The 27,490-nt window shown below is 37.5% G+C and overlaps 1 protein-coding gene across 1 annotated transcript in view; it reads right to left on the reverse strand.

The window, feature by feature from the left end:
- SPON1 (spondin 1) overlaps nucleotides 1-27,490 on the reverse strand; it is a 209,419-nt gene that overhangs the window by 159,194 nt on the left and 22,735 nt on the right. Inside the window, exon 3 of the mRNA XM_086749024.1 lies at nucleotides 7,359-7,492. Within this exon, the coding sequence (XP_086605150.1) occupies nucleotides 7,359-7,492 (134 nt within the window). The remainder of the gene's footprint in view (nucleotides 1-7,358; nucleotides 7,493-27,490) is intronic.

Here is a 27,490-nt window from a genome sequence, read left to right on the forward strand (position 1 = left end):
TTTTTTTTGTTGTTTGTTTTTACACTTTGAATATTTAGAGGCATAAATTTATAGTGAAGTCCTCACAGCTTTTCAACTATGTACTAGTAGGTCATCAGATTCAAAATAAACAATGTGATTTTTCAATAAGTACAAATTCATTAATCTGTTTTTCATTAAATACAACACACAAGTATTCAGGAATCCTAAAAGAGCATCTAAGATCATCATATTGCACATTTTATAACAAACAAGATGCATTTAAAGAATACATCCCATATAAAGCATCTAAAGAAACATCCAATTCAGTATATGGAAAAAGACTTGAGCTATATATTACTCAGGTAAGTATCCTGACAAATCAAGGAAAAATGCTGGGGGTAAGTACAGCCTAGCAAAGAAAAGAAAATGTTTTAGTGGTGAGAGCATCAGAGAAGAGCAAAGAATCTACTTATACTGTTTAATCACCTTAGTCTAAGAACGTGGAGAAGTTAAAACTTTGCCCTGCTTCTCTCTCTGTCACCTCATAAATACTGATGAGGAATTTAGGACTGAAAAGTAACACACAAATTTGTCAGCTGTAACGGTACATCATTCTTTTTTCTTTATGTTTTTTTTTTTTTTTAAGTCCGACTCTGTGTTCATCTATCAGATGTTCCTTTTATATGACTGGCAATAATTTCAGAAGAAGCAGTGTAGCTTCCACCCATTTAAAGGAATCTGACTGATGCAGACCCCACTCTGTAGCTCATTGACAACTGGAACTTCTTTCTGGTAGCAGTAAATTTGTGCAGCTTGTTTTTGTGATAGAGAATGATAATACCAACACTTTTAGTAAGAGAGATTAATTTTGAAATGCATTTCATTCTGACAATTTCAATTTGGCATTTCTGATAAACACTTGTCTTAATGTAGTGTTATTAAGTTGGTCATATATTAATTTACGCCCCACAGAGTTGCTCTTGTGTTTTGTGGGTTTTGTTATCCAGATGTCTTGTGCTCTGTTTCTGGCTCAAGGACTCCCTGGTTGAATTTCATCATGAGTTTTGAGTGTAGAGAAGAGATTTGGCTGCATATCAAGACAGTTTCAGTACTTGTATGTAGTTTTGAACTCATGGGGGTTTGGGACATTTGGTTCCTTTGCATTTGGTTCTTCTTTTAGTCTTTCCAATATCACATTTCAGTGTGAGATGCCAAGTGACCTGAATATTATACTTGAAGTTACAAGAAATCAAGAAGTACATGTTCAAAAAGCTCTAGCTGGAGTTTATTTGCCCTCAGAGCTTTGAAGGCTCAAGAGCAAGAGGACTGCCAGAATCCACATGGAGGCTGGAAACTGAGTGTTATCTCCAAGGTGTAAACCCATGGACCAGTGTTGAAGTTGTCCTTGTAGGTATGATAGCTTTGCTACAATAGCACAACTACTCAAGAGATTTTTTCAATATGTACTTGATATACTAAATTTATCATAGTTTTTATTTGGAAGACTGCAATTCTTTAAAATTCCTCTACTGTCTTTTGACTACATACAAACAAAACCCAAGGTAAATAAAATCATTAAGATAATTACATATGTAGAAAACCAATAAGTTTCACACTTTTCCTCAAAAAAAATATAAAACATTTCCCTGGAAATGGCTCAGAAAACATTTCCAGAAATGAACAGCAGAGACATTATGACAAATACAGTGGATGTCTGCAAGTAGTAATGGTAATAAACACTATTTACAGATACTGGATTTTAATTTGTTGGTTGTTTAAGCATGGTATGTATAGCAGAAATAAATGACTTGTCAGCAAGAACTTCTGTTACATTTACCACACAAGATGCATCCATTGCCTGAGAACTCAATTAATCCATGAGCCAATCGGAGAACTGTGGTTTCCTTTCTAAACAGTAAATTGAATATAACTTATCTGCATGTGGCTGTCATTTACTACGTTAACAATTAATCTCAGACTCTGTGAAAATCACCAAATGCTAAAGGAGGAAAAGATAATTACCATCTAGCAATACTTGACTCTTCATGAGATCTACACCAGCTGACAGATTTAATCAATTTGGATAGTAACGAGATTCTTCCTACCATGAAATTTTAATATATGACAAGCTAAGACAATTTACAAAATTCTCTTCACTCTTGTTTCATATTATGGAATTCTAAAAGTACTCGCAGAACATTATTTGTTTAATCCATTACACCAGTCAGGCCTTTACCTACCTGTAAATCTGGGGCTAAAAGCTGCCTAAAGAGATGATTCTCCATCACCGTTAAGAAACTCTTAGTAAACATTTATTGCCTTTTTTTTGTCAATGGTGTAAACTAACTGAAACACATATTTAAGACTTTCTTTGTTAAACAGATAAATCTCCTTTACGTGTTTTTTTACAGAAGCACGGTCTCTGAATATTAGCTGTCAGATATAAAAACTAAAAATTGCACATGTGCTGTTCTACTTTTGCTGAAAAGCAGAAGATGCTAAACCAAGCATAACGGTCTACATGCAGAAAAAAGTTTTAAAAAATTAAAACAGTTTTCAGAATCACTTGTACATAAATATTAAAACAGATTGACCAAGTCAGGGTTCAAACCCCTGAAAATTTCTCCACTTCCAAGTGATGATATAAATACCACCAGGCTCTGCCACTCCTCAGTTGTTTATATAATTAGGTTTTATATAAATTAGACATTGCAAAAATAATATAAATATTTCTCAAGAAAGTTTCAACAGTAGGTTTTCAAAGATGCTAGAAAGAAAATGCATTCTGAAGAGCCCAGATATCTAGTAAATAAGCTTTAAAACAGAAACTTTTATCAGAAAATGAAGGAAATGAAATGACCTGGTCCTCCTGTATTGCCACATGGCACCTTAGCATTTGATCTCTCACAAGAAACACTGGAAAGTAAATAGGGATAGAAAAATTAAATGCTGCATTGTTGTCGTAGTGAACATGAAAACAAGTAGACTGCGCGTAGTATGACAGCTCAGAGCGGTACAAATAAATATCTTTAACCACAGAAGCAAGAAAGAAATTGTTGTAAGCACTTTCCTGCTCATGCTGATACTTGGGTAGCTTCTGGAGCTAGCACAGATCCCGAGGCAGCCAAGTGAATCCTTATTGCAAACTAAGATGCGAGTGCATTCTGTTGATTTATCTTTTTATAACAACTTTGTTTCACATAGCAGAACTTTCTATTCAAGTACCTAGAGCTGTGGTGAGGCTGGCTATGCTATCTGACAGCTGACAATTCATTCCATTTCCATTAGGTCATTCTAAAAATCAAGGCGCTTAAAATTGTCTTGCAGCGTCTGGGGCCATCCCCGCAGTGATATGCTGTTTCTCCATTTCATCCGTCTACAGAAATCGTTTTAAGAGCTGGTATGCTGGAGTCTGTTTACCTTCCTTTAATCGGATTTAGCTGCACAGTGTTCCTAGCACACATCAGGCAAGTGGAAAGAGGGCTTAAAGCTTGAGGGTCTCCCAAGCAGTGTGTAACATCTAAGCAAAGTCTTCTCTCTCTCTCTCTCCCCCTCTCTCATGTCTTCAGTGGGACTCAAGCATAGGCTTAAACGTTTGGACAAACAGGGCCTCAGCTACTGTTTGCATCCTGGAAGTACGTTCAGTGCGCTGGCAGTTTCAATAAAGAGTCTGGAAGGACTGGAATCTTTACACTATTTCACTGTCATCACTTGGTGGGAATGAAGAGAATGGATGAATTGTTCTCAACTAAGCAATTACAGTGCAACATCATATGTTAATCTATTTCCCTCTTTTTTTTTTCCCCAATTCTAAGTTTTCACACAGAAACAGATGTTTTAGAAAGCAAAGTAGTGATACATGGAATACAAATATATGTTTATTCTCCTGAACTTTGTATTTTGCAGTCACCCAGAAAGCTAGCATTACACCCATACGTGCTCATGTCAAAATATTTAGCACCCCTTATTGAACCCTAGAACCAGAGATTGCCATTTGTCTGTGCCATTTTATGCTTTTCACAATCACACTGATCACATGCACTATACTCAGAAAGCATCAAGAAGACGACTAGCCAAATGTGGACAATCAAGTATTTCTATCAAACATATCAGACTTCAAACCATCAAAAAAAAGCATTCCTAAACCTCAGTACTAGTCCGGGAAAAACTTCCTGGAAGCCTTTATACTTCATTATACCATTATAAATTTAAAAATCACCAGTATTTGGCACTAAAACCATAATAAGTTTATATGGATCAGCTATGTTTAACTTATAACTACATTTAACTTTTCTATATATTGAAATAAGTAGACCAGCACATAAAGAAAAGGAAAAATATATTCTTATGATTCAGAACAGGCTCCAAAATGCTGCCATTCTGTTTTAGAAACTCTAAAAGAAAATGATCAGATAGTCTCCAAGGACTGAAACAGATATGTATTGATAATAAAAAACCTATTTCTACTCCGTCACACACAGAAAAAAAAATTAAAATACAGACAGCTTTTGTTTCCTCTAAGGTTCAAGGTTTCAGAATTTTTCCATTATGAGGTTGGTCTTAACTATTTAAAGTAACAACTGCTTTCAGACTTTCTTTTTTATCATGTTAAAGCGCTCACAAATGACAGAATAATTTTGAAAATTGCATTCAACATTCCTACGCTGTTCTTTGGGAGCTGACCGTAAAAAAGGCTTTTAAAGAATGCTGACTGTAAACTCTAATTCAGATGTGGTCAAAGCTTTACGTACAAAAGAAAAAATGTAAATGTTGTTAATGTCAAAACCACATCAGTGATTGCGGTGTATGGTGCCATGGAGGACTGCACTGCAGCACAAAAAAAAAAAAATGCCACATTATGATGTTAATTTCTGGCGTCAGCAACTTGTAATAATAGTGACTGTCCCATTCTTCCTTTGAACTCTCCTGGGAATGGAGCGGTTACTTACCCTCTGAGGTCAATAAAGCAACCATTGGGAGCAAGCTTGTATTTTTCACATAATTTTTACTGAAAAGTACATAACTTCCTTTCACTTTCACCAGCATATACACACCTAAGATACCCACAACACATTGTAAATAGGCAGTCGTAACAGCAAAAATTGTTCCTTTCCCCAGGAACTTCAATTTCTAAGACGTTTTTTCAGCCGCTCAAATTAGGGGAAGTGGTGCCAGGCAGGCACTGCTGACGTACAGGCAGCATTCTGAGGAGGCTGCATGTCACTGGTTTACTCTACGTTCTTTAAGGCAGTGACAAACATGTACTTCTGTGTGTGTAACATCAGAACTGCAGCTCTGACTGTTACTTGCTGGAGCCTCTCTCAAGTTTTCCGCAATAATGTGAGTACTTCACAGTGTAAAAATCAGACAGTGTTGAACATCAGCATGACTTGATCCAGTAGAAAGAAGAAACATTTATCATGGTTCCTGCAGTTGGTGGTACTTTAATCCATTCCTTTGCTGACAAGCCTCAGGCAGGCCCCTGAACCAACTTCAGCCACAGATGTTTAAGTTTCAGTGAGAAAAGTACAGGTCTTGGTTCATTTATTTTGGTAATAGCAATTCTACTTAGGATAGTAATGAAAAAAAATCCATCAACTTGTGTTGTTGCGTATCCTTATTGGATTAAAGTTTAAATCTTGTCTCTTTAAAAGGCTTCATCACCGTATTATTACACTGCTGAAGTCGTAAGTGCCTCAAGCAGTATTTGTTTTGCAACTGAGAAGGAGGCAGTCCTGAGGGGAAAAGTAAATCGCTTTACTGATAAACAGCTCAGCAACACTGAAAGAATCTTCTTGATTGCTGAAGGAGCTCTCAAAAAATTCCATATATGAACTTTAACACACACGTCTGGCTATTCAGCAAGCAGCAGGCTTCACAGTTTTGCTGCAGTCCGATGTGCCCTTGTCTATCCTGGGCTTAAGAAAAGACTGTAAGCGTATTCTTAAACAAAATTATTTTACCGATACTGAGAAGCAGTAGGTAGAAGTGCACTGCCAAAGGTTTAAGACTGTCCCACAGCCAGTGTCAGGGTTGGGGCTAGATCACCCTCACAGATTCCAATACCTCAAGGGGGCCTACAGGAAAGATGGGGAGAAGCTGTTCAGTAGGGCCTGTTGTGATAGAACAAGGGGTAATGGGTTTAAATTAGAAGGAGGTAGGTTTAGATTAGATATTAGAAAAAAATTTTTTACAATGAGAGTTGTAGAGCACTGGAACAGGTTGCCCAGAGAGGTGGTGGATGCCCCATCCCTGGAATCGTTCAAGGCCAGGCTGGATGAGGCTCTGAGCAACCTGATCTAGTCAGGGATGTCCCTGCTTCTTGCAGGGGGGTTGGACTAGATGACCGTTGAAGGTCCCTTCCAACTCTAACTATTCTATGATTCTATGAGAAAGAGAAGGGTATTTATCTCTTGTGCCAATCGGCAAAAGGAGGAGGGGTGAGAGGAAAGCAGCCATGGATCAGTTTTGCCAGTGACAATTTTGCATCCTGTTCAGAAATCAGTTGCAATTTTAACAACACATTTTCCTGAATTGGTATGAACTACCTTCAGCACAAGCTTTGTGCATCTCCTTAAAAGCCTAGAGGTGTTTTGTGTCTCATCCCCAGTACTGACAAGACTCTTTGAAATTATTTGATCTGCTGCAGGGCACATCTTAGCAATTGCAAGGGCTTATCCCAGACATAGATTCAAAGCAAGCAAAGAAATCCCAATTGTCCATGCATATTTGATCAATCTGTCCTATTAAATATGACACGTAAAATCCTAAGAGACGGGACAATGTTTTGCTGGTAGTTTTCTGATACTCTTCATAGTAGGTTTCTATAGACAAACAAGTGGCCCTAAAATAAGTGCACCTATATCTATTGTATTTGTCTATTGCTTAAAAAGCATCAACACACATGCTTTACAAATAGACTGTAGAAATAGTAGGAAAACATCAGTAAAAGATCATCTGCTCTGAAATTAAAGCATTCACCTGTAACAAACAGATCTATTTCTACTGGTAAAGGTCCATTTAGAAATTCCTGACTCTACAGAACATTTTTATTCTTCATCTCAACTAAGATAATGTTTTTTACCTCAATTTCAACCAGATGGATGCAATTTTGATCTTAAAGATCCAGAATTTTTAGGGGAAATAAATGGCTGCGAGCCTGCCAAGTTCAATTAGGGTTACCAATTCAATGGTTACTGGAAGCTTGGAGTAACTTTTGAATACTTTGGTATAAGTTGCTAACATTTAACTGCAAGTAGAACTATCCTTGATAAAGTGTGTCAAATGAGAAAAAAAGCAGCTAAGAACTCAAATAGTTCTTAATCTAATAAATTACAGATTTATTATTAACTGAATTTTACTTTAATGATTAGTTTAATATGCTTTAAAAGACTTACTTCAGAATTACACAGCCTGTACCGGTAGGAGGAGCCGTCCAAAACACTTGAATGCGTGTCCTTCTTCTAGGTGTGCTCTCAGTAACAGCAACAGGACAGTTACTCATGAACTGTGTTTCTTCTTCATCTATGATCTAAGGAAATATAAAGAGAATAATGTGAAAATATAAGGACACACATAGCCAAGGTCTCCTGAATATGTTTTGTCAGTTCATGTTTTTCTTCACTGGGATTATTTATACTACTTTCTGCTTAGCTCAGCACTACTTTAGTAAATTTATTTATAACATGCACATCACTCACAGAAATGAAAACAAAAAAAAAACCCACAAAATAAAGCCAGAAGAATAATTCAGTTCTGGGTGAACAGCAGTTAGTCCTTTCTGAGCGTGACTGCAAATAACCTTTTTTTTTTTGCAGATCCTGCTTCGTGTAAATGTCAACGAACTGAAAATACTAAAGATTTTTTTTATTATGACAATTGGTTAGGACAGATGGAATGTGCTAGAGAAGGAGGAGTTCCTGTCTGTTTATTTTTTGTTTGCTTTTTAAACTAACCTTTGTTTAAACAGTATTATTCTTCAGGCATCAAAAGAATATCTAGGTCAAAAGAGGTAATATGCAAATCAATCATCTGTAATTCAGAGACCATTATTTAGTCCAATCTGCACACATTTTTGCTTTTTTGATTGATTGATGTTTAACATGATGTTTAAGTGGTATAAATCAACACAAAAGTGGTATAAATCAACACAAAACCAGAGAGGCTGACTTGGAACTGGTGGTGCTCTAAGGATTTTGCTCAAAGGTGTCTGTGACAAAATAGTTTTCTCACTACAGATGTACTTCATAGATTGTACTTTAAGCCTTCTGTTCATCTGATCTCAAAGAAAATTCATCAGAATCTGCCAAGTTTTAGCTGGAAACAGGCAATGCTTTGATACTGCTAAATTTCCCTTCAAAATTACTCAGTGGTCCACTTTCATTCAATGAAGCTACAACTCACGCTACATTGGGTCAAGATTCTGGCAATGAATTACCTTACCATTTTGAGAAAGAAGCTGTATGTATCAATTTATAACAAGACTCAACCCTTAAGGAACTTTTTTAGAATTCTGGTTCTAATAACATACACACCTTTAGCAGATTACAGTTAAAAATTACAGCAAATCGCCAGTAAATAAAACTTTAAATAAGTATTTTGACAAATATTACTGTTTCACATTCTGAAAAAGTGGCAATATCTATAGTTTGACCACATCTGCTCTAGTGAGCAGGCATCCACGTTTTCTCACCCATGTTACCGCCATTATTCCTAAATATTTTTAGCTGAGCCAACAAACATTTCTGTTTTTCCATGGCAGAATGAAGCAATGCTGGCTGAGACGAGTGCTGAGAAACCCTACTTAGCTGGGTAATAGGGTAATAGTTAATGAGTTTTAAATCTAAAGCCATTAATATTCTTCAACTTTTTAAATGCTTCATTGAATTTGTGTAGCTAAGCAGTATGCGTACAGCTCCTACTTTGCTAGATTTTAATTAACGTGAAGCATTGGGAAGTGTGGGTTCTACTGTAGGCTTAAGCTGGCACTGCACAGTTTCTACTTCCACTTGATACAATTTAATGCACTTAACTCGAGCGTCAAGAAATCGCTAATCCACAATTCTGCCTTGGCCATCAACTGTATTTATTCTATCTGCCTTATGACTTTAACAGTAGAATAAAGAAATAAAACTCTTTATTTATTCTCAGAAAGGTTGTCTCAATTATTCAGGACCATATCAACTGACCTCTTATCCACATGTCACAGTAATTCTTTTTCAATTAAAACCCAATTTTGATGGTAGTTTTGAGTGAAGCATGGCTGATTTTATATCATCTCATACAAAATAAAATACTATTGTATCTCCTGGAAACCATGCTAAGGCACATGGAAAGCAAGGAGGTGGTTGGTGACAGCCAACATAGCTTCACCAAGGGCAGATCATGCCTGACCAATTTGGTGGCCCTTCTATGACGGGGTGATGGCATCGGTGGACAAGGGACGAGCAACAGATATCATCTACCTGGACTTGTGCAAAGGTTTTGACGCTGTCCCGCACGACATCCTTCTCTCTAAACTAGAGAGGCATGAGTTTGATGGACGGACCACTCAGTGGATAAGGAGTTGGCTGGATGGCCGCACGCAAAGAGTGGTGGCTCAATGTCCATGTGGAGACCGGTCACGAGTGGCGTCCCTCAGGGGTCCGTGTTGGGCCCAGCCCTGTTCAACATCTTTGTTGGTGACATGGACAGTGGGATAGAGTGCACCCTCAGCACGTTCACCGATGACACCAAGCTGTGTGGTGCCGTCGACACGCTGGAAGGGAGGGATCTTGACAGGCTGGAGAGGTGGGCCCGTGCCATGAAGTTCAACCAGGCCAAGTGCAAGGTCCTGCACCTGGGTCATGGCAATCCCAGGCACAAATACAGGCTGTGAGGAGAAAGGATCGAGAGCAGCCCTGAGGAAAAGGACTTGGGAGTGCCCCCCCAGAGGAGGGCCCCAAAGATGATCAGAGGGCTGGAGTACCTCTCCTATGAGAACAGGCTGAGAGAGTTGGGGCTGTTCAGCCTGGAGAAGAGGAGGCTCCAGGGAGACCTTATAGCAGTCTTCCAGTACCTCAAGAGGGACTACAAGAAAGATGGGGAGAGGCTGTTCAGTAGGGCCTGGTGTGACAGGACTAGGGGTAATGGTTTTAAAATAGAGGCAGGTAGATTTAGATTAGATATTAGGAAAACATTTTTTACAGGGAGGGTTGTAGAACACTGGAACAGGTTGCCCAGAGAGGTGGTGGATGCCCCATCCTTGGAAACGTTCAAGGCCAGGTTGGATGAGGCTCTGAGCAACCTGATCTAGTTGGGGATGTCCCTGCTCCTTGAAGGGGGGTTGGACTAGATGACCTTTGAAGGTCCTTTCCAACTCTAACCATTCTATGATTCTATGATTATCTAAAAGCAGGATAATTCCCATTGAAAGGGCTCTTAGGAGGTCATCTGAAAGTCCTTAAAAAGGACAGCGTTTCTAGAGAAACAGAAATATTGCAAATTACTGTACAAGTTACACCAGTTCTATATTATCTCGTCAGATGTAAGCTGCTGCTGTAGTATCATAACTCACATCCTTGGATAAAATCTTTTAAAAATATGTTCAATTTAGGTCAAGTAAGATTAAGTAATTACAGGTAAGTGTAAAAGCTATTCAACAATGATTAATGAACTTTTCAAACATGTTGTTTTTCCAAATCTAGTTTAGCTCTTGTCTGACACAGACTTCATCAATGAATGTTTCTTGAGAAGCCTAACTAAAATGAACCCATGTTCTCACAGTACACAGTTGCTATTTTCAGTTAACAAGAACTTAGATACTTTCACATCCCTAAATATCATTCCTCTGGCAGTCACCATTGTAGACCCATCTGTGATGCATTTGCATGTTAAGTAAATTCTTGTCTCCAGGTCAGTCAGTCCTGCTTTTTCCTCCCAACAATGAATGGAATCACAAGGAATAGCAAAACCAAATCCAACAATACTTAAGGAAGGAGTTCTGAGCAACTGTCAGTAGTTCTTACAAGCCAAATTTCTGGCTACTGCAAAACCAGAACCTGAAATATTTATTTGAATTCTAGATAGTCATTAGGTGGGAGCACATACATGCCCTTTTAACAGTATTAACAAATGAACACAGAAATGCAGACATATTTTGCACTTCTATAGCCTACCAAATACTTCCATTCTAGCAAGTTATGCATTTTCTCAAGGAATACAGATGCTTATAATGCAAAAATGTAAAAGTTCTACTTGCATTTTAGAACATAGTCCTGGAAAAACAAGAAGTGATTGAACCTCAAGGCTACATCACGATTTCCTGCATCACTAACCATCAAAGCAAGAAGACTTATGCAGTAAGCATCTACTGGGAAAATCTGACCATAAAAGAGTAAGGTCCTCCAAAAAGAATTCCTTTGAAGAAAAATTAGACAGAAGCTTTCTTAATAAAGACTCCTTACGTTGACAGAATACTGTAAAGAACTCCTAAACTAGCTGGAAAACCTCAAATGCTGGTTGATCTGAGAGGATTAAATAAAAAGATATTTTAAGATATTTTATAAAACTTAGAAGAATTACCAAGATACTAGGACTTCAGATAAATCTAACACATCTCAAATATATTTGTTTTTTTTTTTTCTTCCATAGCTATGGAGGTTTGATTCTTTATAAAAAGTTCTTAGGGGCGATACAGAAAAGGTTCACTACTTATATAACAAAATTCCAAATGACACATATTTTAGGGTAGTGGGTGATATTACTGCACTCACACATAACACAGGAGAAAGCAACACAGGAGAAAGCAAGAGTATCCTGGCCAATTTGGGGGGCGGTGGGGAGAGATACATAATCTCTGAAAATAATACGATCCTGATTTTTCTTCTGGAATCAAATCAGACCACATAGGCATGAAAGAAAGAATTGGCAGGAAAAAGACATGCAGATTGAAATGTAGCATTTGCAAAATTATAGCTTCTAAACCCCAGGTTATCTGTAATGGGAAGCCTTACATTTTCAAGAATGGGCCAGGAAATTGACTACATGTTGGACAAAAATCCTAAAAACTAAAATAAACATTTGGTCAACGAATCTGATGTCTCGGGGGGCTATCTCTATGCAACTAATTCTTTCAAACCCACAAAAGCAATGACATTAAGTCTTAAAGTCCTATTTAGGTTTTGGTGTGGGGTTGTTTTGTTGGGGTTTTTTTTCCCCATTATGATTAGAATATTATTGGACTGGTTTATTCCTTCAGGGAATGTAGTGTAAATCCTGAAAAGACTCTAGGAGTGAACTCAGATTTGAACAACGGTCATCAAAAGTAGAATTTGGTTGAACTTGGGTAAATCTAGAAAAATGAAAGGATATTAAAACGAAGAATTTACCAGCTCCAGACTGAGTCTTGCATTCTTTGCATATTCCAAACATTGACAAGGCTGAGGACAAGTTTTGGGTGTTCCTGAAAAGCAGGACTGGATAACTACTTAGCTGTTAAACAGAAGAATGAGTGGGGTTTTTTTTCTCAGAACTTGAACATTTAATGCTGAGTGATAGAGCTTGCTATCTGTTTCTTATTTCTATAAACTACTATTGAGAAAAAATGAAGCCAGGCAGTTCTCCTCTCTATCATTTGATTTATATCAGTTTTTTCTTTAAAAAAAAAAAAAGTCAAAACGCTCTACACCACAAAGAAAGGAACTAGTATCAAGTACAAAAGGAGATTAAGTTACATAAATCCTCTACTGGCTTGTGTCCACTTCCTTAGTTTAAACCACTGGCTAGGATCTTCAGCACCATTTCTTGTTCTGTGAACACATCATCACTTTCCACCCACTGAAACAGCTGTGTTCCACCAGAACAACTGAGTTAAAAAAAAAAAACAAAAACAAAAAAAAAAAAAAAAAACAAACCAGACAAGGTTCACAAGATAAGCATTTTTATGGAGTTTTCTTCATTGGAAGAGCTAATATGGAGTCTGACTTCCAGAATGTTGCAAAACTAACTTCTTGAGGAAACTTTCCCATTACAAAAAGAGCATTGGGTCTACATAATAGTCATAATTTGGCCTTTAGGGATTAATCTAAAACAGAGCTTATTATATGGAAGGGAAAACTAATGATGTACAAAGTCAGTTTAAAAAAACCTACCTCAAAGATATGCTTCACACAACCTATTTCTTTGACTAAAGGACACGGTATTTCCTTCAAAGTCTGTGCTTAGGATCAGAAGATGCAGAACTGAGACTTGATGAAGTGTCTTCATGCAGACGATGATTCAAAGCTGTACAGCACCACTGAGCACTGCTGGGCTCTCACTGAGATTTGCCATCTTTAGTATTGCACCAGGAGACTGGAGTTGTCTGTAACTGGCCACACCTTGCAGCACTGGAGAAAAGTGTGTGAATCTTCTGAAGAAAGGCGTTGCTAAAATACACTTGTAGATTATCACTATGTTCTGGTAAGTTCTAGCACAAACCTTACACAGATATCCTGCAATGTTGTAACTGGAAAACAAATTTAGTTCTGTAATCATTACCTGAGAACAGACTTTATCAAGTAAAGATGAAATGCATTAGATTTGCCCCTCTACTTTGCCCTGGTGAGACCCCACATGGAGTACTGTGTCCAGTTCTGGAGCCCCCAACATAAGAAGGACATGGACCAGTTGGAGAGGGTCCAGAGGAGGGCCATGAAGATGATAAAAGGGCTGGAGCACCTTTCCTATGAGGACAGGCTGAGAGAGTTGGGGCTGTTCAGCCTGGAGAAGAGGAGGCTCCAGGGAGACCTTATAGCAGTCTTCCAGTACCTCAAGGGGGCCTACAAGAAAGATGGGGAGAGGCTGTTTAGTAGGGCCTGGTGCGATAGGATGAGGCGTAATGGTTTTAAAATAGAGGGGGGTAGATTTAGATTGGATATTAGGTAAAAATTTTTTACAGGGAGGGTTGTAGAAGACTGGAACAGGTTGCCCAGAGGGGCGGTTGATGCCCCATCCCTGGAAACATTCAAGGCCAGGCTGGATGAGGCTCTGAGCAACCTGATCCAGTCGGGGATGTCCCTGCTCCTTGCAGGGGGGTCGGACTAGATGGCCTTTGAAGGTCCCTTCCAACCCTAACCAGTCTATGATCCTATGATTTATGTGTGAAATGTTTTAAGGAAAAGTATTTGAATTCTGTCCAACTATCCTTCTCTTCTATATAAATATAAATTTCTATAAAATAAATAATTTGAATACTGTGTTCATTGGAAAAAGGCTGTGCTGGATGATCAGAAGGAAAAACAAGCTATACAAACAAAAAAAAATTTGCTATCAACAATCTTATAGTTATACTGTAAAGCATGTTGCTCTTCAGTCTAAACAAACCTAAAAGCTCTATTATACCTATTGTAGGGCAGGCAGTAGGGTCTATTCTAAGGTGCAATTCAAATAAAAGGAGCAAGAAAACAGTTCAATGTGACAAGAACCTGAAGTGCGTTAAAGATAAAGCACTACACTGACAGCTTTTACACTAAACAGCCTTTCCTGTCTTAGAGATTGTCTGTGTAAAGCTTAAGAAAACAGCTATTTCTTCTTTATTTAATTCAATATATATGAAAAGAGACAGATAAGAGTAACTTAAGAGTAGTAAATGTAAAATGTTATATTGTATATTTTTTTCTTGAGTTTGAACCACTCTTAGTTAACTTAATCAATGTTGTAACGTGTTGAATTATAAGGTTTATGCCGAAGGCTTATGCTTGTAAATTGAGAATGGCAAATTAAGTAAAAGCTGTCCATGAAACTAAAGAGATTAATGAACACAGATTGTTGTGAATTGAGGCAGTTTTCATCTAAGTAGTCACTAAGAGTGGACTTAAGGTCCAAAGTTTAACCTTTTTTTCCTATTTTTTTTTCTCCTTGAATGTAACATTAGTATTTCTATCATTTTTGACCAATTTTTTTTGAAGTCCAGCTTTTCCCAGATGACGTATTACTTTTCTGATATCTAACAGAGAAACTATATTAGGCACAGAAAGCTGTCATTATTCTCATATCTATAAATCTCATTGGGTACCATCTACAACATTATTTTAAAAGTAGCTATTTTGACTAAGAAAAATCTCCTTACTTCATGTTTGAAAGATTGTTAGCAAACACTAAGTTTCAGCAGGGAAAGGGCAAAATCTTTTTAAATGGTAGCACTTTATGAAATCCCTTCAAAGATCCTAGTTTCTTAACGCAACCAATACTATCCAACAATCCTCATCAGAAATGGAATATTACTTTGAAAACTGAACTCACTTTTCACACCTTAGTACATAAAGATTCCAAGTGCACCAGTTGACTCTCGCGAAGAGAGGGCCCTGGTATAAGCATCGGAGCATACAAATGAGTCGCAGCTTTAGGGACATCAGCACGAGTAAATTGTGTAAAGGAACTGCTTGTGACGTTTTTTACAAAAGCAGAGTCACTCTGTGCCTTGCATGGCAAATGGCTTACCTTTATTCTTCATGCTTTGTGTTCAGGCTACACAGCTCCTTTTACAACATTTGAAATGATGTATGAGGATTCTGGGTAAGACTGAAAATTTTAGTTTCAAAGAAACAGGACTTTTGGCTCACCTTGATGTGTAATTTAATCGAGTTACACCTAAATCTAGAGTAAATTTACTGAGGTCAGACTCCATGCTGAACAATTCAAACACATTAACTTGTGGGTTGGAGTTTTTTCATTACATTCAGGCAGTAGCTAAAAGATTGAACTTACTTTTCAATGAAATCAGGGTTCATTTATGGTCTAAATATAATTTGCATTTGAAAGCACGAAACAAGCAGATGAAAAAAAGGGCAACTTTTATGAACACCTTATCGAATGAAAATGAAGAAATATTGCTTTCAACTCTCTGTTCCAAGGATCAAGAAGCAGAACTGTCTCATTGCAGCCCTAAGACAGAATAATAACCAGCGAGGATGATGGGGACACTGAGCAAGGCTATGCTGTGGTGATCCTTTACTGGTCCCCCAGGAACAGAGTCAGCATTAATCAGAGCAGTCCTCTAGCTGCAGTTCCCTTCAGCTGAGCCAAAGCCAACCCAAAATAGCATCTGTAGAGAATTAAATCCAGTATAAAAAAAAAAAAAAAAAAAAGAAATGGAGCACAACCACTTAGGCTTCTCACTGGCTCTCATGAATGTCTTGTTTCTCTCCTCCTTGTAACTGGAAGATCAGAGTGCAAATGATTCTTCCAAGATTACAAAACTAATATAATCATTTCAGATAAGACTGTAACCACAATAAACTTAAAAAAAATATACACACAGGCAAAAAAATAACCACTCTTTCAAACTGATAGAAATTTTCACAGGAAAAAAACCAGCTTGTGATAGCTGGCATCTCAACTGCTTTCAGCCCGGGAGAAATGTTGCTTGCTGGAGGGCGTTACACAAAAATCAACCTTGCAATCAAGGATTTTCAGATAACAATCACTTGAAAGCAGTATAAACTTAAGAATTTTGTATATTTCTTGTGCAGCCACTACAGTTAGGACCTTTCATTTAAGCTTAATGTACACACATTCTTTTGGAAAGAGAAAAAACTGTTGTGGTCTCTCCTGAATATATTTGCTGCCATTTTATCTAGTTATATATAATGTAATTAGCTACCTCATATTTAAAAGCCCATTTTAATCTGATTTTCTAGATGGCTAAAAGGCATTAGACATTTGTACAAAGAAAGACATGTTTTCACAGCCTCATAAAAGAAAGTGATATAAAATCCAGCAACATGGATACAACACTTGACTGGAAGTGAGACGTGACTTTTATGACTAAGCAACCTTCCCCAAATCACTTTGGTGTAGTCTGTTTCTCAGTTGTGAAGTGGGAATATAGACATTGGGTTCCTTTTTCAAAACAATACATTAAATGCTCTATAAAAGCATAGTTATTAAGATCGTGAACAGCTTGTTATACCTCAAATTCTCTTCAGACTTCATAAGCAGGAGTTCTTTGGGAGGAGATTAAATATGAGATACCAGATCTTCAGCCTGCTCTGTGGTGTGCCAATAGTTCAAATTAGACAGAAAAAGTGGCTTAGAAAATCAACTAGGAATTAAAGTCAGGAAATCCAGGGAAGCCATAAAGTTGCGGTAGCCTCCTGTGTACCAACTCTTTGTCTCACTTTTGTAAAAAGAAGAGACAAATTCTCTCAAAGATCTCCCAGCTTGGTGCATTGATGCCCGCAGAATCCAGGAAGCACAACAAAAATCTGGCATAGCTCCAGTTTGACAATTGCATGTTTTACACATGAGAGTGCTTTTTCAGCATATTAAGGGATTGTAGCACTATTAATTTAAAATGGAAATTTAAATATTGCTAAAAAATAAAAACCTTGCTTTGCAAAAAATGTTTATATTTTCATTTGGCTGCACATCGGGATTAGAAGACAAACCTTATTTACTTTTTATCTTGCAAAAGTTGACAGAAATTCTAGTAGAGCATGCTCTAGGACCACCATCGAAGATTCTACTGATAAGGAAGATGCAGATTCATATATCCATTCTGAATCACAGTCAGTGTGAGCTTTTACAAAATGAGTAACCTTCAGCCAGTCTCTTTTCTGATCCGTTCTACCTCACGCATACTCACTGAACCAAGGGGAAAAACTCGCTTAACTGTCAGGTAATGAAATCACTGATGTGTCTTCAGATCTCTGCTGTGTTTATTTTTACGACTTTCCCTCCAAGTTGCAAAGCCAGTCTTTTCCCCCTGGCATAGTTTTACAAAGCAGAGGGATCCAAGAAGAAGAGACTGTGAGAAATCAATACTGAAATAGATTGTTGCTGCATGGAGGAGCACTTTTTAGGGCTGCAAAACTCCCTGGTGCAATCCCTGTTCTAATGACTCAGACACTTGAACCTTCTCTCCATTCAGACTGAAAGCCTTTTGTGACTTGTGACGTATCTCTTCTTCTGACCGGAAGTTACATCTGAATGAAAAGTTTTCCCAACAAAAAAAAATTGTGAAATTTATATATTCCATGAAAAGGATCAATATAGTGCTGTTTCTTTCTGAAGAGATAAGAGACCAAAACGTTTCCCCAAAATATTGAGAATTCCTTCTAGCATCAGTTTGCTAGTCCAGGACTCAGATCACATCAGTTCTAAGACTGCTAACTTAAAACTTTTTTAAATGTTCCATTAAAAACAAATTAAAAAAATCTCCTTCTGCATTTATTTCTGACCCTCGCAAACAAATTCCCTTGTTTGAAAAGGAATAAAACATACCTCTGAGCTTCCTCCCTAGACTTGGCCTTGTGCATCATCTTGAACTAGGGCTCATCAGTAGCCCTAGTTCATGTCTCTATCAAGAGTTTATGCTTAAGTCAACATGAGCACTTCGGCCATATTACTGCAGCTTTTATAGATATATACACACACATACATATTTATATATATATGCACACAGTACTGCATCCTGCAGCACCTAAAATTCACAAACAACAACTAGTGAATAAAAGATTAATTCCTAGTTGACATCGTGGGCTACTCATGCAGGCAGAGGCACACGCACATAAACCAAACTCCAAAAATACATTACAAAAATAATTTTTCACCTCACATTTTCCAAATCCATATGGTAAAGAATTAATTCAGATTCTGTCTCATCACAAAACAAAGATTTATAAACATGCACCTAAACCAACTTCCAGGTCTAATACTAAGCATGCAATTTAAGGTCATTAAAAAGTCAGAGTGCTCAGTACCTGCAGGGCTGAATGCAGAATAAATTAGAATTATGTTAATGGACATGTTTGTGGAAAATTGAAGGACTATCTGATTGCTGTGAGCACAGTTTTTAGCTAAAAATCAGCATTTATAGTTTTTCAGAAATGAAAATCTTGTCAGTACTTTCTTAATAATTTGTCAGAACTCTATGCAACTTTTCATACTAGTACTAGGATTGTCTTCAATTTCTGCAGCAATTGTCTTTACTTGCCTGAGCCCACATGTTTTCACTTCTCTCAATGCAGATAATTTTATTTTTTTTTTTTTTACACAAAAATACCATTTATAAATGTTTGAAAGGATGTGCCTTCACTGCAACTAACAGGTATTTCATTAGTAAGGACTTCTAGTCACCACTCAAGTCCAGTTGATAACATATTTTAAATTCAGGGTTCCAGAACTTCTGTTCACCATAGAAATAAGCTTTAAGCCCTCAAACAGATGAGAGAAAACATGATCTAGTCCTAAATCCACCATTCTTATCATTGGTTGTAGAAAGCTTAACTAAAAGCAGTGAAGAGAATCTGATCTTCATATCCGAACAAACCACACGGCCTGGATGAGTCTCATTACCTAATAACTACTACCTTTCAGTAGTTGGGTAAAGTTGGTGTTAAATGCTACTGCTGAGGTGTATCTCCTCCCTTTGAGATGAATTACACTATTATCTTTTGATAAGATTATCACTGTTCATGTACTGTTGCCACAATTGTATCTTGCAAATATCTTTAACATGGTAATGAGCAATGCACAAGTAACGTGAGTGCCAGAGAAATATTTGCTGTGGACTCACACAGAAGACATGGACCTTATCTTCTGCTCACACAGGCACTTCTCATTTACATTTCTGTGGCAAGGAACTCAGGTTCATTGTCAATTCAATTTAGAACTCAGGAACTGCCATTTTTAATTCAAGAACAACATACCAGATAAGAACACATTTGCAAGACCAGTGGATCAAAGGAAAAAGGAATGTTAAATTTGAGGAGACAAATAAAACATTAGATAAAGAAGAAATTTCAGTGGCTGGTCAAACAGTATATATAGCTTTTCTACTGAAGCCACCTTTTTATGTCTCAGGTTCTCCCTGCAGAGCGATGATAATAGCCTGCCTTTCTCCTCAACCTCTCTCTCTTGCATTTGTCAGAGCGTCAATTGTCAGCCAAAGGTACCTTTTCTAATTACGACTTTGCGGAGTACAAAGTGCAACATGGGCTTGAACACAGATGGAGCTTCCTTACTAATACAATCAATAATAATGTTACTATAGAGTTGAAACTTTTCTACAATATAACATAACATTTGATAGTAAAGTACAAAGGAAATGTTTCTCCTGCTATTAGGTACACCACAACTGATGAAAGTAATTTGAAATACTTCATAAAATGTGAGTCTTCTAGATCAGTGTTTCTCAATTGCTTAGTTTGTTCAGGCTTTTCATTCATCCTTCATTTCAGAAAATATTACACTACTCAGCATTATGAATATACCGCCAAGAATAGCTACCTCACTTGGAGCTCCTCATTTAAGTTAAGAAGGGATTTAAGGATTAGAGAAAATACATATTTTTAATAGCATTATAGTCCTGCTTGCTGTTGGAGCTTTGAAGCATCAGCAGCTTTGGCACACGTGCTATTCACGTTCCTCATGAATGTCTCAATGCCAAAATATACATCCTAAACTAGTTCAAGCAGATTCCACACAAATTCTCTTAGCCTTCATATGACTGTGTACAGAACATAATCTATTTCAGAGAAACTTAATCCATTGCTAAAACCACATTTAGAGAAAAAAATACTGGTGATGTGGAACTAGAGGCTTTATGGAGATAAATTTAAGAAAGCATTTACCCCTTTAAAAAAAAGCTCTCAAATCTTTTGCTTAACTTTCATCAACTGTCAAGATCAGGAATATCGTTCATACAGAAGAGCTACAGAAAGTCAGGAAGGGTTTGTGGCAGCAGATAGTAGTTGCAGGCAATTACGAAGTCACCACGTTCTTTGTGTGTATATGAGTGTGCGCCTGCACCTTAGGCAGAGTCAAGAGATAAAAATCCAGGCTATAGCTCCTCTTACTTTTGATATGCTGATGAACAACTAAGGCACAGATCCTCAAATTCTTTCCTTAGAGGGTATCAAAGTCTATTCATGAACAACTCCCCTGCCTGCCTCTGTGTCCAAGGTTTTCTGTAAAGCCTGATTTCACATTACCTAGAGTACCCTTCTGGTAAATTAAATTTGCTTGCTGAGAGTTTCAAGGAAATCAGAAAGTTATGCTTTCTCCCTTCCAGCATGAGAGGATTCTGCTTCCGAGAGACACACTGCAGTCAGTCAACAGTGAAGCCAGAGTCTGGCAAAAAGGAGAGTTGTATGGACAGACTTCAGATTTCTTTTCAAGAGTTTGGTAGGCTCTCTTCAAATGCTGACTGAAGTCCAAGTGAGTTAAAGTGCTGTGACTAAACAAAAAACTCACAGTGTCAAATATTAAAACTGCATCTGTATTAAAACATGGTTTGGATGCTTTTTCTGAACACTGTCTTGCACAAAATGTTCATTATGGGAACAAAACAACTACATGAGTATCAGGAAAGAAAAGTAAATTTCAAGGGGGTTTTGGTCGGAGGGTTGTGGGTTTTTTTTTTTTCCCCAAAAAGAAAGGTTCTATATTCTCTTCAATACAGTAATATACTTCATTATGGTATAAGATATCTACTGGAGAGTTGTACAATCTTCTTAAAGGAAATAAACATAGAGAAAGGAATCCTGAAGTGATGGAAAAACAAAGCATTTTGGGAAAGGTTTATAATCAAATTCTTCATAGCTCTGTAAACGGAAGCACTCTAAAAAATGACCTCTAAACTGTACGGAACTGTATAGAATTGTATTTGTGCACAGATTGACACTATAAGGACTAACAATCTTTGTCAGGTTTAAAAAAAAAAAAAAACAAACAAAAACAACCATATATTTATATATGCAGTGGCATCTTGCTTTCCTATTAATTCCAGGCAGAGTACAGTAGTAAAGATGTGGTTTCTTCAATGTATCTCTTACTCACTAACCCTGGCATCACAATCAGAAGCGTGCCTCTATGAAGAGGCTGCCTCCTGTGCAGAAGGCTGAATAAGTTTTACACTTATTTGAGCATTTGATACTCACACAACATCCTTGTCTCTAAACTGGAGAGACATGAATTTGATGGATGGACTACTCTATAGATAAGGAAGTGGGTGGATGGCCACACTCAGAGAGTGAAGTCAATGGCTCAATGTCCGAGCAGAGACCAGTAATGAGTAGTATTCCTCAGGAGCTGGTATTGGGACCGACCCTGTTTAACATTTTTGTTGACAACACGGACACTGGAATGGAGCGCACCCGCAGCAAGTTTGATGACAACACCTTTAGCAAGGGCTGTTGTGATAAGATGAGGGGTAATGGTTTTAAAACAGAAGGAGGCACTTGATATAAGGAAAAAAAAATTTTATAATGAGGCTGGTGGAACACTGGAACAGGCTCCCCAGAGAGGTGGTGGAAGCCCCATCCTTGGAAACATATAAGGCCAGGTTGGATGAGGCTCTGAGCACCCTGATCTGGTTGGAGATGTCTCTGCTTCTTGCAGGGGGGTTGGACTAGATGACCTTTGAAGGTCCCTTCCAACCCAAACTATTCTATGATTACAGATATAAAGGTAACAAAATAAGTAGTGTCTTTTCATGCAGATATCACTGCCTATTTAATTTTTTAAAGCTACAAAACATTTGTAAAACCTAAAGAGCTCCAACTCTGCTGTTGCATTAGGGCCTAAAATAGTACTCTCCCTCACATTTGTAAAGTAGCTCTTCATAATCCTCCATGTTGCTTCAAGTGATATTTAGAATAAAATGTTCACTTAGTTATACTTCCTTTATAACGTACAGACTATGAACTTTCTCAAGTGCTTAGCGCATTTTTTTAAACCAAATTATTAAAGACACTTATTTTGATGAATTTGCTTCTGAAATTATTTATACATTCTAAGTACATTTCCAAGCAAACTTGCACAGGGAACAGCAAATTTCTGAAGGACAGAAACACAGTAAAACCAAGGTGAGGAGGGCATGCATGAAACCAGAGCCCACAAAGAGGGTGCCAGACAGCCCAGGCACACGCACACTGTGCCACAGTCACTGCAGCTGCTGCCACTTCCCAAGGCTGGCAGCTCTGTCCTGGTCGGATGCAGGAGGAGCAGGAAGAGCAAGGAGTCTGAGGAAGCAGGTGGGACACGACCTGCCTATGTCTCCTGCCTTAACACTGCCAAGCTGCATGCAAAATAAAAATCTAAGGTTTACCGCACTGTCACAGAAAAGCTAAAGCTGCAAGTGGATTTCAGAGCAACACTACACATATCCATTAGACTAAGTTTTCATCTCCTGATGGTCTGGCATGTTTCGTTTTGAAATATAAGCTTTCTTTATGTGTGGCAACTTTATGGCTGTAAATAGACTTTCCAATTAAAAATTTGTACTCTCATCTTACCATACATGCAGATGACAGCACAATACCTTTAGAAAAAACACAAATTTATCTCCATCTCAAAGGGATTTAATTCTGATGAATATGTATTTCAAGACTATAAAACTGTTTCATTTGAAATTTCATTAGGGTGAGTAGAAATTAAATATATGCAGTTGTAGACTGAGAGGGAGGTAAGTACATTTTCCTTGGGGGAAAAAAAAAACACCAGTTTTTTGTGACTCTCATTAAGAAACCAGAAAATTCATTTCCAAATCAATTTGACACATAAGCAAGGAAAATTTAAAATTGCAGATCTCTAGCAACAACAACCTTTTTCGTAATATTCCATCACTGCAAAAGAGGGAAATGTGTTTGGAATCAAGAACAGAATAAATTATAATGTGAACTAAACAAGAAAAACTGTATTTATTCTTGGTCTTTTTCCAAGGTTTTCCTTTGTGTTCTTAGCAAACCCACTTCAAATAAAATAGATTTTAAAAAAATGAAAACAACAAAAACTCCTGACATTCCATTATTTCAGAGGTATTTTAAAATAAACTAGGTTTCTAATTGACTTAGTAGCATTTCTTGCTACACTGAGATTTAGGCTTTAGAACTCCTACCATTACTAACCACAAGTAGTAGGAAAAACATTATTTTATATGATTTCTAGTTTCAAAAAATAATTTTGCCAATATAAGTTTTTCTTTTTAGTGAAATATCATTTTAAAGCATTTAGAAAAACTTAAACGCACTCAAAACAATCCATTCTGAAATTAAATGTTTTGATTTTTCATCATCTCAAGTATTGTTGCTTCAGTACTTTATTTGTAATATTTATCTATTGTAAATTATGTAATAAAAATAATAGTACACTTCAGTTTTATCTGCATATAAAGTGCTGATTACCTTTCTATTGGAGATTTCCAAGTGATTCAATTGTTTAACTAGTTAGCACTGTAGCACATTTTGACAGGGAAAGTTTCTCATTTCAACCAGTTTCATTTATTTATGTTGTTCAAAGACCCCTCTGTGTAGTCCTTTTTACTGCTAGCCCTAACTGGGGAAAACAGAGAGTCCTTCTGTATTGTTTGGGTGTGCCTTTCGTATAGTACAACAGAAGAAAACAGTAACATGAATTGGAAAGCAGGGAAAATTGCCTATATTTTCTCCTGCTGATCAAAATTGTCTTCAATACACTCACAGTAGTATTGTTCATGCGCTACTGATGATCAGCTAAGTCACAAGATATGCACCTCCTATTTATCTGTAGGTTGACATTACACATGATTCTGAGAAATCTTGAAGCCTTATTCTTTGCCTTCAGCTCCCACATTATTCTAGTCATTCAAATATGAAGAGACAGCAATAGTTACAAGTCAAAAGGCTGCTGCAAAGGTATTATGCACAAAGCATAAAGCATTTGCTTGCCTTTTGGCAAACAAACACTTTTCCATAGAATAAAAGTGATTATGCCCTTCGACTGCACTTCTAAGAGCCATCTGAAAAGACTGACAAAACTCAGGACCCAAGCAGCTAAACTTCACCTGTATGTGTTCTCATTCATGCTTTTCAAAGCGATAAAGATTCAAATACTTCCATGGAAACGGACACAGAAGAACAGCAACTCTACAGAGAGTTTAAACAGCAGCACACATGAACTGGAAATGGATAGGCACAGACACAACAGGACCACTGTGCTTTTGTGCTCATCTTGTGCACTTCTGCATGACGGACGCGATTTATACAAACACTGAAAGGCTTAATTCACGTGGGCTAGTCTAGCCATAAGTGAAGTTGCAAACTAGCACGTGGGCTTACAATTGCTGTATTTACTTTACACCTCTGTCTGTGTTTTAATAGATATCAATGATGAGAGCTTCTAGCAAAGGGGGAAACATCAGGGTCAGGTTCTTCCACGCTTCCCTAGGCTTTTAAAAGGAAAATGAAGACAAGCAACTAAGAGACTGAGAAAACAAACAGAAGCAACTTCTACAGGGGTTTTTTTTTTTTTTTGCATTAAAAGTTCTAAAATTGCAAAATAACAGTCAAACAGGTTTGGGGTTTTTTTAATACATGTTAACTTTTTCTTAGTGGCAGACAATTACATGAATCTCTCATCATATAGAATATACACAGTGACAAGTATCAGTACTGAACTTCACACTACTCAATATCTTCATAATTTACCTGGATGATGGGATTAAAAACACCCTCACCAAGTTTGCTGATGACACTAAATTGGGTGGTGAGATGGACATGTCAGAAGGGAGAGCCATCTTAGAGAGAGACCTTGACAGGCTGGAAGAGTGGACAAGCAAGAATTGTATGAAATTTAACAAAGACATGCATCCTGCACCTGGGATGACACAACCAAAGAGCCCAGGATGGGCTAGGGTCTGTGTGGCTGAGGAGCAGGCTTTCTGAAGGGGACCTGGGAGACGACAAGCTGAACGTGAGTCAGCAGCACACTGCTGCAGCAGCAGCGGCAAAACTGGATCCTGGGCTGCATTCACAGGGGCATTAACTCGCAGAGATAGACACATCATCGTACCACTGCACTCCACACTTGTCAGGCCACACCTAGAATAACGTATCCAGTTCTGGTCCCCACAATTCAAGAAAGAAGCAGACAGATGGTCCAAAGAAAGGCCACCAAAACGATCAAAGGACTGGAGAACCTACCTTATGAGGAAAGGCTGAAGGAGTTAGATCTCCTCCCACTTCTCCCTCTGGAGAAGTGAAGGCTCAGCGGAGACCTTATCACAATATTCCAGTACTTAAAGGTCAGCTACAAGTAGGACAGAGACTCTCTCTTTACAAGGAGCCACATAGAGAAGACAAGGGGCAACTGGTACAAGTTGCACCAGGACAAGTTTCGTCTTGATATAAGAAAGAGTTTTTACAGGAAGAACAATCAATCACTGGAACAACCTACCCAGTGGAGTGGTAGAGCCCCCATCACTGAGGATTTTCAGGATGAGGTTGGACAAGGTGATAAATAATCTCATCCAGGCTCCCTTTGCCATGAAAGGTTGGGCCAGATGATCTTTATGTCCCTTCCAATCTAGGCTGTTGTATTGTTTTATGAAGTACATAGTCAATGAATTTCTGTTTGTGACTTTTGATATGTATTACAAAGGGTTTCTTTCCCTTCCCAGTGCTTGTTTACTACACTTAATCTGCTACAGGTACTTTTTCCAACCCTGAACAAAGCTTCTTTCAGTCACCTGACTTTATACATATTTGGGAGGGGTTCTCATAAGAAATAAGTATAATGAAAAAAATAAGTGCAGCACCAAATAAGTCCAGACAATACCATCTTCTCTTAAACTGATGAAGTGTTGATATATAGGAATATAAACAGCTGTCCCTTTCTTCTAGATTCCCATGTGAGAATCTGAAGCATATAACTATGAAAGATTTTTATCTGAGAATGCACCCAAAATCCTGTAATTTCAACATAAGTGACACAAATAGTCTAACCTGTCTATGTAAACATTTGCAGAATGCAAGCATGGAACACTAAAAATAGCACAGATTTCACTATAGAAACTAAACACAGTCCGGCACATCACCTCTAGCTCATGAGAGGTCTTATGCCATCTTTAAATTGCATTTTGGTGATATAGGAAATCTACCTCAGTGGTATGGATGACCAGTCACACCCATGTTTATTTAGAGACTTACATTTGGTACTTGCAATGTTATTTTAAATTATTCTCAATAAATTTCAATTAAAAGCTCTACAAAGCTCAAAGTTAGCACTCTGGATCAGTTATTTTTCTGTGCTTTTTCATCTTTTACAGACTAATCTTACAAATTTTGCACTTGAGAAAATAATCTCCAGATTATAAGGTATGCAACTGTAAAACAACCTCAACAAAGTAGTATGGAAAAAAAAAATTACTCGAAAAAGGGGAACAACAACTTCTGATGGTTAGGAATTCAATGACATAAAAAGGGAAAATTAATTTGCAGGAGGTAGCAACACTTGATAAATGACAACTTATCTCCAGAATATGAACCATGTAATTAGAGAAGTATTAAAATTAAAGGCCAGGAATCATATTTAATAGATGAGACACTTATTACTTCTGGGATTATTTTAACTTTTTTTTTTTTAAATACACAGTACTTCCACATTATACAGAGCTTAGCAAGCATTACACCATTCAGTTTACTAAGCCAAAACATATGTTAATGATGCTGTTTCTGATTCTGTGCCAGCAACAGGAAGAACTAAAACACAGTATAGATCCAAACCCATTTATTGGTTTAAGTGACTAAGC

The sequence above is a fragment of the Chlamydotis macqueenii genome, chromosome 5, assembly GCF_036417535.1.
Source record: "Chlamydotis macqueenii isolate bChlMac1 chromosome 5, bChlMac1.mat, whole genome shotgun sequence".
NCBI lineage: Eukaryota > Metazoa > Chordata > Aves > Otidiformes > Otididae > Chlamydotis > Chlamydotis macqueenii.